The sequence below is a fragment of the Manis javanica genome, chromosome 15, assembly GCF_040802235.1.
Source record: "Manis javanica isolate MJ-LG chromosome 15, MJ_LKY, whole genome shotgun sequence".
Taxonomy (NCBI): Eukaryota; Metazoa; Chordata; class Mammalia; order Pholidota; family Manidae; genus Manis; species Manis javanica.
Window position 1 is genome coordinate 33,181,522 of NC_133170.1, and position 17,115 is coordinate 33,198,636.

Below are 17,115 nucleotides of genomic sequence, written 5' to 3' on the forward strand. Positions count from 1 at the left end.
GAGGTGAACGGCCTATGTCAATAAACTTTGTTACACAACAGATGCCTTTGTAGAAATGCCATTGGGCCTTTCCTCCTCAGTGGCTGGACTCCAGGCCAGGGGGGCAGGGCAGCTCTGAGGGCCTGGCCGCCGCTGTGCCCTCCCCCTGGGTTCTCTCTGGATCCGCCCTGCAAATCTGTGCTCCTGGCCCCTGGCTTCCCATGGGTTTTGGAAGATCGTCTGTGCACCTACATTAGTCCCCTTCTGCCACCAGGGCTCACTCTGCCAGTTCCCTTAGGCAATTTTAGTAAAAACCTTTGGTGAAAGGTGGACTGTCAACTGCTAGCCCAGAAGGCAGTTGAAACCCCCCCAGATCTGGCTGTTGTGTGCTGAGGTCCCACCCACTGTGCATCTGTGCCATGCATATAAATGGAGGGCCCTGAAGTGTTCAGGTTCAGAAAAGCGCTGTCTGCTCCTAGAATCCTGGCTTTGTACCTCTCCGGACAGCAGATGCCAAGGAGAGTATCCCTATCTCAGCCACTTGATAACGAGAAAATTTTTTAAAGCTGCGGATTCAATCCCTTGGATTAGATCCAAGGTTTCTGCTTTGGGAAGGAACTGCGTCTGCGTGGGGAGATGAAGACAAAGACAAAGACGTCCAACAGCTGGGCCTGCGCATGACCCCAGAACCAAGGTGAGGATCGTTTAACGCACAGTCTAGTTCTCAGTAAGTATTTATTTAATAGCTGCCGTGTGCCTAGCACTTTGCCTAATTACTAACCAAAAGGAAAATAGCTTTCTCTGCTCAGATGCATAACTGGAGAGAGAAAAACGATTCCTCCGAGGTGTCAAAGGATGCACAGCACAGCTGAAGTAAAGGACTAAGGAAGGAGCGTTCTATGGCCTCCTGCAGTGTAATGTGTGCCAGAGGGTGGGGTGCCGTGCACCATTCAATTTGGAGGGACCTAGATGTGGGCTGGTGCAGGGTTCTGTGTCTTGGTGCTCTGGGCCATATGGAGCAGTCCCTGTATCTAGTCTTAGTCCTTGTTCAGTGTGGATTCCTCTTTTCCACTTTGGTTCGACTTTCACCAGGCTAGAGTGATAATGACATGATGTAGAAGATTCAGCCATCAGTGATGATCCATAGTGCAATGCTAAGGACATTTCCCAGAGACGGCCCAGATCTGCAAGAAGGAGCTTGTCTTGGGAAAACTTGGCCCATCCCCCTCCCCAGCCTCCCCTGAAGAGTCTTGTTACCTTCCTGGAGTCATAGGGTCACCTCTCAACAAGCAGCAGCACCTGGGGATTTGTCAGATTCGCAAGCTCCAACTTACTGTCCCAACCTACTGAGCCAAACTGATCTGTGACAGCCCTCCTGGCAGTTCTGATGCAAACACAGGTCTGAGGACACTGACAACAGGCATTTGCACCTCAGTCTTCAGGAACCCTACCCAGAGCTGAGTGTCTCCTTTAGGCCAGACGCAGCATTCCCCTCATCATCACTGTGCTGGGTGACAAGGAGAGGGGTGATAACTGTGCTCCTCTCTTCCAATCCTGGGGAAGGATTGCAGGACAAGAATGGATGCAAAATTCAGAAATGCCCTCAGCACCCTGTGCATCCTGCCCAGCCCCCCTGGCCACCCTGCTGTTCCACCGCCTATCAAATCCCACTCAGTTCCTTGTTCCCTGTCCCACCTTCTGGACTATTCTTGGGACATAAATCCAGCAGCAGACAGCTGTTGGTGCCTCAAACAGTCCTGCCCTGACTTCCCCGCTGTCGGCAGTATCCTGCTCGCTCCATGACATGCCCCCCAGCTGCCATTGTGATTGATACAACAAATTCTACTGAGCTGCTGTCTGGCCTTGAAAATGCCCTAAACCAGTGATTGCCAGTTTAGGCTGCCCATTAGGGATTTAAAAACCTGGGCTTTAGAAAGAAAAACAGATTCCTGGGACCACCCAGAGTCATTAGTCGGGTGTGCTCTGTCCAGCAGGATTTTTCAGTTTTCCTGGTAATTTTGTGCAGTGCACATTGAATGACCACTGTCCAAAACCAGCGACCTGCAGGCTTTTTAAATATACATAATCACTGAATGATCTCATTAGGATCTGAGTCTGGTTTACTTAGGTGGGGGTGGGTCCCAGGATTCTGCCTTCCTAACAAGCTTGTTGCGGCTCCTCCTTTCCGAGAAGGCCCTCCACCCCTTCCTTGCATTCCAGCACTAATGGCCTGACCTCATCTTCCCTTTGTCATGTGCTTCGAATCTCCACCTTTTTCTTTCTTGCCATGGTGCCCCCTCATCAAAGCTGACTTTCCCTTGTGCCTTGTTTTTCCAGCCTCTCCTACCTGCGCCCTGACCAAATCCCATCAGCCTCTCCTCCCTCCCTTATAAATGTTGCCGAATAATTAGCATGGGTACATAAACACGTTTGAGACCCTGCTATCAATTTCTGAGTGTACATCTGAAAATGGGATTGCAGCATCATACAGTAGTTCTATCTTTAACTTTTTGAGAAACTGCCTTATTCCACAGTGACTGCACTGTTTTATATCCTCATCAGCAACACACAAACGTTGCAGTTTCTCCACATCCTTGCCAGCATGTGTTTTGTTTGATGATTCCACCCTAGCAGGTGTGAGGTGGTACCACTCTCTTGTACTCATCGCCATCCCCCATTATGTGGCTGCTACTTTAAATTCATGTCCACAGCCAAAGTAATCTGCCACCACTCTCTCCTTACCTACCCATACCTACTGATGCTCTTAGTTGGGATGATAATCTCTTCTGCTGATACCTTTTCAAACCGAATACCTGTCCCCAACATGTTTAATCAGCTGCCAAGCCCTGTTGATTCTTCACAGAAACCACACGTGTTCCCCCTGCATGCAGGTTCCCATTCTATCTCTTGCCAGGATGCCTGTGCAGAGCACATGGTGTTGACACACGTCTGAGCTGTGCCCTCTAGGCCCCTATAAATACACACCTTAGCTTCCATTGCCCACCAGAAGGGGGACAAATGACCAGTTAGTGAACATCTGTTACCTGCCAGGCACTGCACGAAGTGTAGTTCACCTCTCAGCACGAAGCAGGCCCAGAGAGGTGACTGAAGGTCACACAGCTAGTAAATGGTAAATGAATTTAAACCAGTTCAAAAACAGCCTGACTCCAAAGTCTATTCTTACATCCTGCTCTTGTGCCTCAGCAATCTTGTGAGTAGATGCCTCAGTTCCCTCTTGGTGCAGAAAAGCACTAAGTTAAGTAACTTACTAACTCCGGAGCTGGACTTCGAGCCTGGGGCTGACTTCAGAGCTTGCCCTGCTGATGCCTCATTTCCAAGCAGGCAGCAAGGCCTGTTTCCTCCAGGACCCGAATGGCTTACCAGCTTATATATTCCCACTACTGCCTGATCCCTTGCCCCACATCAGACAGTATGCCACTAAAGACATTGAATCTTGGTTTTATCTCTGCCTTTGGTCTTCAAGCCCACAAAATCTGCAGCTGGAAGAACCCCCTCGACTCTTCAGGAGCTCACAACTGAGCTGTAACATTCTGGGGCGCAGGCAATGTGCCAAATCAACACCACAGCACTCCTGGGCAAGGCTGAGTGCGCCCACGAAACATGCTGAGCTAGCAGGGCAGGCGTCCCTGCAGAGGGTGCTTGTAGGCCACCAAAAGTGCAGAAGCATTCCGGGAGCAGGACACCTGCGGGTGGAAAGGCGCTTGAATCTGAGAGGTGGGATTAGCTCTGGCACCACAGGTCGGCAACTGGGTTTGCATTGCATTGACCTGCTTGCCCTCCTTCCCTGACCTCCAGGTCTCCACGTGAGCGGTGAGTGCTCTCATCCCCGAAGGTGCCTTGAGCAACGCTTCCCAGCCTGAACTTTTGTCCCAATCATACCGCCACCAAGCAAACAGCAAGCCACCCACTCACAGCTTGGGGTGGCTGAGCTGGGCTGCGCAGTTGCCGCCTCGGGGTTTCGTTCAGACCAACCCCGCGTGAAGACGCAAGAGGGAAAACTGGGGAGGGAGGCTCAACGATCCCCTCCCGCGCGCACGGACCCTCAGCGCTGCCTTCCTCTGTCGGGGCGGCCAGGAAAGAGGTTTTTACTGAAAGCAGGTGGGTGAGTGTCTTGTCTGCGTATCAAGCTTAGAGGTGTGAGGAAGACCCTCTTTTGGCCAATGAACAATTGCGGGGGACGTTGGAGCGGCCGAGTCGCTTCATTTGCTGCTCGGGGAAGGGTGGGCGCGGGGACCGTCGGCGAGGCCCGGCCCAGCGCCGCCGCCCCGTGGGCATGGCGGGCAGGTCACCGGCCTGGCACTCCCGGCGGGCCGTGGCAACGCAGTAGAGGGCCTCCACACCCGCCTCGGTGCGAGCCGGGGACGTTGCCTGGAGCGGCTCTTCGTTGGGCTGGGAGTGAGGCCCGCGGCAGGGCACCGCGGGGTGGGCGCCTGAGCGTCGTCACGGAGGAGGGACTTGGGGACAGTGGCCCACGTGCACTCGGTCAGGAGACACCGGGAAGCGCTAGGCGTCCGCTGCGGGGGGGAAGTTCCGGGGGCGGGGCGGGCCTGCTCGGTGGGCGTGGGCGCGGGAAGGCGGCGCGAACCGGGCCCGTAGCACCGGCAGCCCCCGGGAATGGCTGGTACGGGAGGGTGGGGAGTGCCAGCCGAGGTCACAGCGGAGGAGCCGCTCCGCACGGATGTGCCTCTGGACGCCCTCCCGCAGAATGTGGCCCCGAGAAAGCCTGGGAACGACTACAGCTTTCTGTGCTTCCGAATTTTCTCATTTTTTCTATGTGTTTTAAGAAAGGGGTCGGCTGCCTAGGCATATTGACTGGCTGTCCCCCAGGGAGGCAGGCAAGGCGCGGGCCCAGGGCCGGTGTGGCTGGGACGCAGACGGGCTGGGGACTCACTGCGGGCGGCCCTCCTCTCGCCCCTCGGCCTTCTCCCGCCTCAGGCCCGACGGTCACCCAGCCCGGTCCTGTTTCTCCAGTTCTCTCCCAGCGACCCCCTGTCCTCCGGCCCCCCATCCCACGGCTTTACCGGGCCGGCCGCGGCGTTCCGCCCTTTGGTGCTAAGGCCATGCAAACACAATTTCCTGTACATCCAGATCTCTTCCTTCTGAGTCAATTATCACATGTGAAATGGTAAATGCACAGATCTTCCCAGCGTGGGATGACTCAGCGTCGTGACCAGACGCTGCATCCACAGCTAATGACACAAAGTCTGTCGTCCAAGTGATGGTCACGTTTTCATTATCTAGCCCTTCTCTGGCAGTCCCAAAGGCAGCTCCCCGTGGTTCCACATCCCAGTGCATAAACAGTCTGCCGTACCACCAAATACTGTTTTTCCTCTATTCCATTTAAAACAAGGCAGGGGAAATCCTCCCGACTGGCTGATAGTCTAAAGTGCAGAGCACACCTTTCGTGGTGAAACTAAAGAATTCAGTGACTGTCCAGTAGCTTAGTAAATTCTTTGGCAGTGTAGTGAGCGCCCTGGCCAGGCGCCGGTGGGAGGTGGGCTGCATCACTGGGGAAGCCTCTTCCTACCAGGCCGGACCCAGGAGAATTTAACCCCATGAAGGAAGGGACCTTGCTTTTGTTCTCACCATATCCCTGCTGCTTAAAAGTGGCACACAGTAGGTGCTCCACAAAGATTGCAGGCTGGCTAACACTCGGGCTCATGGACTGCCTTAGGGATTGAGCAGGCATAGACCCTGTTGCCAAGGTTGGGATTTCCGTGGCCGTAGGACTCCTTTAGCACCTTGGCGGGCTGTCACTTTCCCCTGTATCACCTCCGTCCGCTAATACATTCACCAGCACCAGAAGGCTGGTCGAGACCTGGGCTTTACACATGCAATCTGACCAAGGGGACTGCCAGGCCTGGGACTCAGAGAGGCAAGCAAGGCTGGTGCTCCGAAATGCACACGCACTCGCATGGGTGAAGACCTCCTCACAGCTATTTGGTGGAGGTGCTGGGGAGTGGCCCTAACAGTGGGGGTGCCCCCTCGTTTCTCTGGCTTCTCTTAACCTTATTCAATGGCCAGAAAGCCACAATCGATAAAACAGTAACTCAGTTCTAGAAACTGCAGGGAATATGGCCACAAGATTCTCAATTATTTGAATGTCTGGCTTCAGATAGAAAGGGATTCCTTCATGTTCTGTTGTTTCCTGTTCATTTTTAAGGTGACTGCCTGGAGTTACATGCCTTTCTCTCACACCTCATTAAATGTTTCACTGAGAAGCCAACACACTAATTTCCTGACATTTTGCCACCAAGTCCCCTGAAGCTCCAGCTCTTGGGCACATGTGGTTGGACCTCATGAGATGCCAGGTGACACACCAACTCACTGCCCAGGACAGGGTTCCTCACGCCATTCTGTACCTTAGGGCTTGTAGTTTGCAAGTTCTCACCCCCTTTGCTAATCTCGGGGTTACGAGTATCAGAAACCGTCCGAGCAAGTTAAACAACAATGCCCCCAGTGCCCAGTGGGACATCTCAGCGTCAGGGGGCCCAGGGGCAGGAGTGCACAGGTCTCAGCCTTCCTCCATGAGGATGTTTATTCTGTCTCTCCCCCAATGGGCTTGCTTCACTTTTCTGTTCCTTTCTTTGCAGACCAGCTTCCCATTTCTCTATGTTCTCCAACTTTTCTGTGTTTTAGGTCCAAACCCCAGGGCCCTCCATTAACTCATCTGCCGTCTGCTCCATTAGGAAATCCTACTGGCCTTGCCTTCAGCAAATGCCTCTAACCATGCCACCTCCTCGTCACCCCTCCAGCAGCCTGATTACTGCTATGGTGTCATCGCCCTCTGCTTTAGCTCTGACCCTCTGCTGGCTGTCCTCAACACCTGGGCCACATGGCTCTGTCAAGAGCATGCCACTGTTGTTATGCTCAGACCTAGCCAACCAATCTCTTCTCATTAGGCAGACCCCCCAAGGCCTTGTGCAGTGCCATCTTCCTGTGGTCCGGTGACTACCACGCACCCTTGCTCGCCCCTCCCTGGCTGCCCGGCAATGCCTTCAGCTCACCGCCTCCCTCTGCTCTGGGGCCCATAGACGCCTGTGTGGCGCCCACCCTCACTTCTGCTGGACCCTCAAGTCACCTTCGTGATGAATCCTTTCTTGGTTAAGCCAACAAAATCTCACCCACTGACATTTCCTGTCTACTTTCCCCTCTGAATTTTTTCCTCCAGTCTTTATCACTGTCTGGTGTCCTTAGGATTTGCTCGTTTCATTCATTGTTTGTCTCCTCCAATAGAATTAGTCTTTAATCTGCCACTGTATCCCAGACTTGGAACAGTCAGTGCCTGGCACTCAGTAGGTTTATTCTGAATAAGTCAGTATACACCAGAGGAAAGACCGATCTCTCTGCCCTTCCCCAAATAAAATAGAACAGACATGCTGGCTCCTCAGGGGGCCCTGGGGAGCATGGGAGACGAGGGGCCTAGGGAGCGGGCCCAGCTCGCTCGCCCACCAGACCCCAGAGCCTCGTCCCCTGCTGTCCTGGGCCTTTGCAGGTATGTCCATTATTAATGCAGCTTAGTCTTTTAACAGGGCCATTGATGATCAGAAAACACATTCTAAGAGCCAAAGAGTGGCTTCAGAAATCTCAGGTGCTGTGAGAGGCTGGCTTCCAAGCTCAAGACTCCTGCAGCCAGGCCTCTGCCCCAGGCCCAGGCTGCTGGCCCCGAGCCTCAGTTGGGCCACCTTCCCTGGCCCCCTTCTCCTGAACTCAACTCCTGAAGCCCGAAGGTCTGGGAGGGGAAGTCAGCGCGAGCAGGTGGCACTGGCTCACTGGTGGGGCAGGCCAGACGCCACGTGCACTATTTGGCCACTTAGAGAAGAGGGAACTGCTGCCACTTGGAGTTGGGTAGGGTCCTCGCTAACACTGCGCTGTCCCCTGCTACGCGGCCAGACTCACCGACGCGGACCCCCTTGGCCAAGCCAGCCATCTCCCTGAGCAGCGACAGCCACCTCATCCTGGGACCCTGGCAGCGCCCAGCCCTGCAGGATGTCCAGGCAGGACGTGAGGTAAACTGGGGCCAGCTGGGGCCACCTCCACAGCCCCGCTTCCCCGATGGCTGACGGGTGCACCAGGGCCATACACAAACCAGAGTAGTTGTTAAATGCCACCAGTCATTGTTTGGACGCTTCTCAGAACACAAAACATGGGCCAGTTGTTTGTGGCCGAGAAGCTCGCTTGCTTATCAAGGCTGTGGTGAGAAAACCGATCACCTGCTCTCACCGCCTCCAGGTCATCTACCCACCTCCAAATGTTTTGCTCCCTGTCTGGCTCTGGCCTGAAGGATAAGAGACCCTCGCTGGCCCCAGGGGTCTGAAGAGGGTCCGTCTCCCACAATTCCTTGGCATCGGGGGCCTGCCTTTCTTTAGGCTCCAGTCACATCATCTCGGTGCTTTAACCTGGGTTCTTACTGTTAATAATAGCTGTCATTCACATACACACTAACTTACTTGGTCCTCCCAAAGCCCAAGGCCGGTTTGCCAGAGGGGAAGGACAGGCCGAGAGAGGCAAAGCAGCTGGCTCAGTGAGCAGCGGAACCAGGGGCCAGATTCGGTTCCCACAGACCCTCAGCCCCCAGCAACGCTGCAGTGCATGTGGACACCCATGTGTGGCTCCGGGTGGGACAAGCCCCGAGTGGCTGAGAAGCCTGCCCCAAAGGGGCCCCCAGGACGGAGCTGGCCCATCCACGGCTGGCAGAGCACTGGGCCCCACCTCTCCCCAGCTCCTGCCCTCCCGCCTTCCTTCCCACCCCCTCCTGGCCCCCGCTGCACCTCCCCTCACTGTGTCCCCCACGGCCTAGTGTCCCAGCAAAACTCATCAATGGAGGCGTGGCAGGGCTTGTTGGGGTCGCCTGTGTGTTCCCCATCGACTTGGCCAAGACTCGACTGCAGAACCAGCATGGAAAAGGCATCTACAAGGGAATGTGGGTACCGCTGAGGGATGGGCCGGGGACATGGGCATAGGGAACTGTCCTGGACTGGCGGGTGGGCAGGAGGCTCAGGGCCTGGCTGGGGGCCGATGGCACACCGCCAGCCCAACCAGCTGCTTGCTGAACTCCCCTCCTGGTCTCTGCTTCCAGGACAGACTGCCTGATGAAAACGGCGAGGGCGGAGGGCTTCCTGGGCATGTACCGAGGTGGGCTCCTCAGGCATCCCTGGGGGCTGGCTGGGCCCCATGAGGACAGAGGGGTGCCCGGGGTACTAGCCTCTGAGGTCAGATGGTTGAGAATCCACGTTCCTTCCACCCTCGGGACTCCTGGGGTGGGGCCTGGACTACCCTGACCCTGGACCACATTGCTTTCCACGAGCCCTCATGTTCTCGGGTGGAGACAGAGGTGGTTACAGTTTTAGGGGGGACATAAGGAGCAGACGGCCCCAGGAGCCCTGGGCTCCCTTCCCGGTACCACCACTGCCTCACTGGGTGATGCCAGAAGCATGTGAGTCCCTGAACTCCCCACCACAAGCCGGCCCTCACAGCATCCAGAGGCTAAGCTAACAGCAGGAGGCCAAGAGGCTGCCAGGGACAGAGAAGGGGAAGGGTCCCATCCAGGCCACATGCCTAGGGAAGTGCATACAAAGCCAGCACCCAAGAAATAGAGGCCAAACCTCTGTGACCCACAGAGCTGCGGCAACTGGGCTGGGGCAGCAGAGAAACTGAAACCAGTCTGCCCCCGGGACCTTACTACCGGGGCTTAATGTGGGGAGCTGCTCATTTATCACTGCAGACAGGTGGCACTGGTGAGGCCACTTGGCGAGCCCGCAAACACACCCAGGAAGGTGGACACCCCAGCAGAGATGGAAGAAACTTGTTCCAATGACGTAGGCAGAGGACCCTCCTGGGCACCCACCCCCACGCCAGGACGTCAGATTCTCCCAGAAGCCTACCTGGCTAGGGCTGAGAGCAGGCTGTGTGAGCAGCAGACTCGGGGGACTGCTGCTTCTGACCTGGGCTTAACAGCTTTCTGCTTTGCTTCCAGGGGCTGCTGTGAACCTGACCTTGGTCACTCCAGAGAAGGCCATCAAACTGGCAGCCAACGACCTCTTCCGCCAGCTGTTGATGGAAGATGGGTATGGCCGGGTCGGGTGGGACATAAGTCCTTCGCAGCATGCCCATGTTTTGGAAGGGAACAGCAGCAGGACTGCGCACGTGTGTTGTTTACCTGTCTGCTTGTGTACTAATAGGTACACACAATGACTGAGGGTTAGTATGTGTGTTTTGGCAGACAAAATGAATGGAAAAAAATGAAGCTGGTGTAATTTGGGAATTCTACATAAATCAGATGATAAAATGACAGACTGACCATAAAGTGCACACAGGCATTCATCCACTAGCTGATGAATTTTCCCTAGTTTTAATAAGATCTGACATGCAGCAAAAGCACACAGCATGAACCTGATGTGCTGTAAAATGATCACCACAGGTTAACAGCCATCATTTCAAATAGTAAAAAATTTCTCCTTGTGATAACTTTTAGGACCTACTCCTTTAGGAACTTTCAAATATGCCACAGAGCTGTCAGCCATAGCCACACACATCACAGCCCCAGGACTTGCAACGAAGTTTGTGCCATTAGACCACCTTCCCCCAATTCCCCTCCCCCCTCCCCCTGCCTCTGGTAACCACAAATCTTTTTTTTTTTTTTTAATGTGTTTGGGTTTTTTAGATTCTAGAACATCATATGGCATTTGTCTTTCTGGCTCATTTCACTGAGCATTAACACCCTCAGTGTCCTTCCACATCATCACAAATGGCATGATTCCATTCTTTTTACAGCTGAGTACTATTCCGTTGTGTACATGTACCACCTGTAGCCTTTCATCCATCAACAGACACTTCAGTTGCTTCTGTATCTTGGCTATTATAAATAATGCTGCAGTGAACATGAGGGTGCATATATCTTTTTAAGTTAGTGATTTTGTTTTCTTTGGATAGATTTCCATAAATGGAATTACTGGATTATATGGCATCTCTATTTTTTACTTTTTGAGGAACCTCCATATTGCTTTCCACACCAACTGACATTCCCACCAACAGTGTGGGAGGGCTCCCTTTCCTCCACATCATCGCCAACACCTGCTATCCCTGGTCTATTTTATGACAGCCATTCTAAGAGGTGTGAGATGACATCACATTGTGTTTGATTTGCATATCCCTGACTAGTAGTAATGTGGAGCACCTTTTCACATGCCTGTTGGCCATTTGTCTTTGGGAAAATGTCTAACCAGATCTTCCCATTTTCTAATTGGATTACTTTTTGCTATTGGGCTGTGTGAGTTCTTTGTTTTTGGATATTAACCCCTTGTCAGATGCATCATTTGCACAGATGTTCTCCCACCCAGTAGGTCGCCGTCTCACTTTCCTGGTTTCCTTTACTGTGTGGAAGCTTGTTTGCCGCAGCCTGACCATTACTGTTTGTTTGGTTGCTCAGGCTTCAGGTGACACAAGTCAAGGAGTTTTTTCCGTTTTCTTCTAGAGGCTTTATGATTTCAGGTCTTACATTTAAGCCTCTAATCCATTTCGAGTTAGTTTTTATGAGTGGTGTAAGACAGGAGCTGTTTCATTTGTTTACATGTGAATGTCCAGTTTTCCTGGCACCATTTAATTGAAGATACCATCTTTTTTTCATTGAGTATTCTTGACTCCCTAACCAAGTATTAGTTGACTGCAAATGTATGGGTTTATTTCTATGCTCTTGATTCTGTTCCATTTATGCTTTTATGCTGATGAAATTTTGAGTATCAACCCCAAACACTTGCTATTTCCCTCTGTGCCTCCCATCACCCAAGTGACTTTGCGTAGGTCAGGGAATGGGTGGCTCTGTTATATGAGCTTAACCTCAGTGCAGGTGCTACCTCCCTGAAGGTCCATTTTAAATTTAGTCTCATGTCTTTATGGGGACAAGCTAAATACTGGGCATGGGAAGTCCTGGTTAACGAGGGAGGGAGGATGGGTGGGCTGGGGTAGCCTGTGGCTGAAGGTACTGGATTCCCGGTACCACAGGAGGCAGCGGAACCTGAAGATGGAAATGCTGGCTGGTTGTGGAGCTGGAGTGTGCCAGGTGGTGGTTACCTGTCCCATGGAAATGCTCAAGATTCAGCTGCAGGATGCTGGGCGCCTGGGTGAGGCCTGTCCCAACTTCACATGGCATAAATGAAGGGCTGTGATCCAATCAGCTTTCCAGGTCAGCAGCAGCAGTCTGTATTGTATGGTTACCATTCTGTTTCAAAATTCCAGCTCTAGAACTATAGCAGAGAAAGGAGACTCTTGAATGAGGAGGGACAAAGAATACCTACTACCTCCATCATACAGCCCTGACATTTTGGTTTGGTTTCCTACAGATTTTAAGAATGTCAACCACCTAACTCATGAATACTTCAGTCAACAGAAGTTATATCATGCTATATTATGTAATGCAGTAGAAGCTGGCTTTTGTAGGAAGGCGAAGGCAAAGAGAACCATTCTATTCTTTTGGTTTTCTCTGGGAGAGAGGTTTGGCCCTTTTCTAGATCCTCATACTCATACAATAGGAGTGCTGTAGCTACCTAAGTATTTACTGAGAACAAGTCCAATGGAAGGGGGCCGGCCCTAGGTAGGCAGAGGGCTGCTTCTCAGAGGTAAACTGCAGGGTCTGAATAACCCTGATGAGGTGCTCAGTGAGTGTGGCTGTCCTTCACCAGCTGTCCACGTGTCCTGTGCTAGCCTTCAAACCAGCCTGAGGCAAATAAAAATGCATTAAGAATCCAGTTCAGGGCCTGGGAAGTCCCCACTGTTTTCCTCTGCAAAGACTAGTCTTTTTCATGATTTTTCAACCTGGATGAGAAGTTTTAGTATTCCTAAAACCTTTAAAAATAAGTGAAAGACAGGAAATAGAGGAATGAATGAATGAATGAATGTTCATCTAAAGCAGACAACAGGGAAATAATGTTCATCAGTGACCTGCCTTCTTAAGATTAATTGTGGTACCACCCTTAGAACATATGTACTAGTAAATGGCTTCTTGGTAAGAAAGGCTGCCATGCTGGGCATCAAATCAAACTGGGACATGAAATAATTTCCTGTTAGCAGGGACTTACAATCTAGGGAAAACTTCTCAAACACTGAGAATTAAGAAAATAAGCATTCACACAATTTTAGCGCATTGAATCCAGTGGTCATTAATGAGACTCATTTGAAATGCTTGTATTTAATATGCTCAGGACAGAAATAATTCCATTCTGTTTATTAGATGTTTAACTCATCAAATTATGGGCTCTGAATTATTCAACTAAAATGGGTTGACATATTAAGAATCTAATTCTATGTAACGGGTGAAGGGAAAAAAGGGCATGTTCACTTAAATTTGGGATTCTACATGGAAGAGACACTCTGGAAGTCTGAAGGAGAGTTTTTGGACAAAGATATATAGGATTCCTATGTTCTAAAGTGCTAACAGGATGAAATTATGTCAACAGGCCCAGAGATGGTTTAGAAGTGTAAGTCAGGTGCTAAGAGGATGAGGAATTGCACACCACTACAGCTTCCTATAAAAAAGCATACCAGGCAGGGAGCAGCAGGGACTCACTGGACAATCCAGATCTTAGATTCCCTAGGAGCCAGACATTAGTGCTCTAAACCCAAGCCCATCCTCAGAACCCCAGCAGGTGTCAGCCTGGGGTGAGGGGAGTCTGTCCTATCCCTTCTGGCAGCCCACCACCAGGGTTCGGACTCGGCACCATGCGCCTCCAGGTCCTACATGACTGGCTCAGCATCCACCCACAGGCGCCCATCTGCCACCCTTGTCGCCAGGGAGCTGCTGCGCACCCAGGGCCTGGCTGGGCTCTACAAGGGTCTGGGTGCCACGCTCCTCAGGTGAGGCTTCCCTCCTGAACCTGGACACAGAAGGAGGACCTGGTGGCAGGGAGGAAGCCAAGGGCAAGGGATGTCTAGAATATTCAGACCCAGACAGCAGACTCTCTCTGTGGCACATTTAGTCCAGAACTGGGCAGGGCTGAGTACCTGAAGACTACTTTTAGGCCCCACTTTTGTGACCAGACCCACGTAAGTATTGGGTGTTCTGTGGCCCACACACCCCTACAAATGCCCATCTACAATTGACTGTGGGTCACTTTTAAGTAAATGAGGGGTGGGGCCTGTTTTACTCTGCCACTTGGCCAAAATCCTTCTAGCTGGTTGCAAGTGTCCCAGGCCAGGGCTTCTGTTCTATCAGCTGGGTGACAGTAAGTGAGCCTCACCTTCCTGCCTGCCCCACACCTCACAGGTGGCGCATGGCTCTTCGGCAGCCACCTCTAGCTCTCTGCATCAGCCTGCCTTCCCCAGCCTCTATTCTGCATCCCGCTCATCAGGAGGTCCAGGCCAGGCACTGGGGGCGGGTGCCAAGCTGGGTATGGGCGGTGAATCCATCCTTTCCCCTGCACCCAGCTGGCCAGGGCTGGGGCACAGGAGCAGGCGCCAGTGCATGTCTGCTGAGCCCAGCTCACACAAGGGGCTTGCCACACACACACCTGGGGAGGCCTGAGCGCTCACAGCTCAGCACACCCCCTTCCACCGGCAGAGACATCCCCTTCTCCGTCCTCTACTTCCCGCTGTTTGCCAACCTGAACAGCCTTGGAGTCCAGGAGCTCACGGGGAAGGCCTCCTTTGCACATTCCTTCATGTCAGGCTGTGCTGCGGGCTCCATAGCTGCCATCACAGTGACACCTCTGGATGGTAAGTGCTTCGGGGTACGGAGGCCTCGAGGGCTGACTTGCTCTACAGATGAGTTGTCTATAGATAAAAACTAATTTTGCACTTCTAGGATAGAGGAACAGCCCCAACCTGATAACCCTCCTGGGTCACAACCTATGCTACCAGCAGAAATTCACTCAGGTCCTCCCAGGGGAACGTGGGGCCCAGGCCACCTTCACTTGTGTACTGATGAGGCCCCTTGCCCTCAGAGGCTGACTGCATCGGCTTTCTGCCCCAGCACAGTCATGAGCCTCAGCTGTCCACGGCTGCTGCTGGTTTCAACTTGGGGGCTATAGGCAAGAGCTGAGCAGGGTGACAGCGTCCCTGGCAGCCACACCCAGCTCCGTGACATGCAGCTGGAGCCCGACAGTTTGACTAACCTGGGGGCCATGCAGGTTGACTCTCCATCTTGCAGACGGGCCATGCGGAGTGTCCCATCCATGTCACAGGGCCTCAGGCCCAGCTGCTGACAGGCTGGCTCTAACAGGACATGAGCTGCTCCAAGGTGGGGGGCAGTCAAAGCCAACGCTCACTATTTACTTTAACTTTTGCTCAATTTAGTTTTGAAAACTCGAATCCAAACCCTAAAGAAAGGCCTGGGCGAGGACAGCTACAGTGGGGTCACTGACTGTGCCCGGTGAGTGCCCCTCAGTCCCCGGGCCTCTGTGTTGGGGTTGCCCTGCGCCAACCTAGAGAACAGCTCAATCCCCACACTAGGCAGAGCTCTGGATCTGAAATCTGTCCCCTTCCATCACCTCGAACAGAACAGGATGCCCTGCAGCTGTTTCTTCTCCTTCCTCCGGACAGCACCCTTCTCCCCCAGCGTAGCCACACTGAGGCGGTCCCCGTGCCTGGCCCCACGCTTAGCAACAAACTGCACACATGGAATGGGTGCAGCGAGGCCCCCGCCCCTGGGCCTGGCTCCTGCTGTGGAAAGAGCCCCTCCTCTCAAAGGAAGACGTACCAAGGGAGGAGGGGACACTGAGCACTGCATGCAGCTATGATTGCCTATCAGCTCACACAGCCTTTCCTTCTCCCCAGGAAACTCTGGATTCAGGAGGGCCCATCCGCCTTCCTAAAAGGAGCGGGCTGCCGGGCCCTGGTCGTAGCCCCTCTCTTTGGGATCGCCCAAGGCGTCTACTTCATCGGCATCGGCGAGCGCATCTTAAAAGTGTTCTGAGTAGCTTAGCTGGAGCCCAAGCCCCTTTCCCTGCGGCCATCTCTCGCCCGCTGCCCCAGCCTGCACTCTGCCTCTCTGCCCAGAGCCGCCTCCTGACAGGCGGCTGGCATAGACCTCTCCCTCCCCAGGCAGCTGCATTCCTTGTCTTTGGGCTTCACCTACCTGGGAGCTTCCAAAGCCCCTGACCGCCTATTATTGTTCCTACTCTGGTGTTACTGACTGCAGGGCCTGACAGATGGCTGAGATAGAAGGGCTGTCTCTACATTGTTTCACACCCAAACTCAGTATGCCCAAATCAGTGAGAACTTGCTCTTATAATTCCGAGTAACTTATGGTTAGTCCTAGTGCTGATTTTGGGAAAAAGAGGGCCAGAAATTGAAGGGGACCATGGAAGAGCTCAGTTGGCAAATCCTGCCCAATTGTGGATGGCTGAGGGGCGAGCAGCCAGGCAGGTGGGGCAGACATCCTGCCCCACGTTCTCCTTCTGGGCACAGGTGCCTGCAGACCAATGTCCAGGAAGGATCGTTTAAAATAAAGTCCACCAGCTAACAGCTCGTCCTTCCGTCATGGGAGCAGACAGGGTGTACCACCACCTACAGTCCCAGGTCCACCTCAGAGCCCAGTACAGACAGACGCTGAGACAAATCTCCGTCACCTATCAGATGATCACTGGGGGCTGGAAGGTAGCCGCAGGATTCTAGGTCACACTGGGCCTGGGTTTGTACTGACTCTACCCCTTCATAACTGCATCACCTTAAGGAACTGAATAAGCTGTGACAGCACCCACATGCCCCAAGTCCTTCCTGAGAGACTGCTGTGACCGGGAATCTTAGACATGCAGAAAATATGCCTGTCCCAGAACCTGGTACTGACACTAGTCCCCCCTGACCTGATGTTGGTGATGAAGTGCTTGGCCTAAAGACAAATTTGCTATGGAGAGGACTGCACATGAATGTGGGCTCGTGAGGCAGACACGAGTTCCAACCCCAGCTCTGCCTACCTGCAAAGCCTGGGGCAACTCAGCAGTCATCTGAGGGGCAAACAGGGAATAAGGAATGGGAAGAAGGGCTGTTGTGGAAAGGTTCAGGCCTAACACACAGTAACCCCTCTCTAACAAACCCTTTCTTTTCTGACTCAGCCAAAGCTAATAAAACTATTGCCTCCGTAAGGCTGTCAAATCCTTTAGAGGACCAGTAATGCTGAACAGCTCT

The 17,115-nt window shown here is 53.0% G+C and overlaps 1 protein-coding gene across 3 annotated transcripts; it reads left to right on the forward strand.

Moving 5' to 3' along the window:
* The first annotated feature begins 460 nt into the window (after positions 1–460).
* Positions 461–17,072, forward strand: SLC25A18 (solute carrier family 25 member 18). 3 transcript variants are annotated; one of them, XM_073223261.1, is made up of 11 exons: positions 461–673; positions 3,796–4,102; positions 7,894–8,009; positions 8,801–8,923; positions 9,080–9,135; positions 9,977–10,067; positions 12,001–12,119; positions 13,686–13,848; positions 14,552–14,706; positions 15,286–15,361; positions 15,766–17,072. In XM_073223261.1, the coding sequence occupies exons 3-11, from the start codon at positions 7,990–7,992 to the stop codon at positions 15,902–15,904; spliced, it is 942 nt and encodes a 313-aa protein (XP_073079362.1). In that variant the 5' UTR covers positions 461–673; positions 3,796–4,102; positions 7,894–7,989; the 3' UTR covers positions 15,905–17,072. The 3 variants fall into 3 exon arrangements, with proteins under 3 accessions (XP_073079362.1, XP_073079360.1, XP_073079361.1); XM_073223259.1 differs by having other exon boundaries at positions 462–673; positions 3,796–4,098; XM_073223260.1 differs by lacking the exon at positions 461–673 and adding an exon at positions 3,584–3,714 and having other exon boundaries at positions 3,796–4,098.
* Positions 17,073–17,115: the final 43 nt, after the last annotated feature.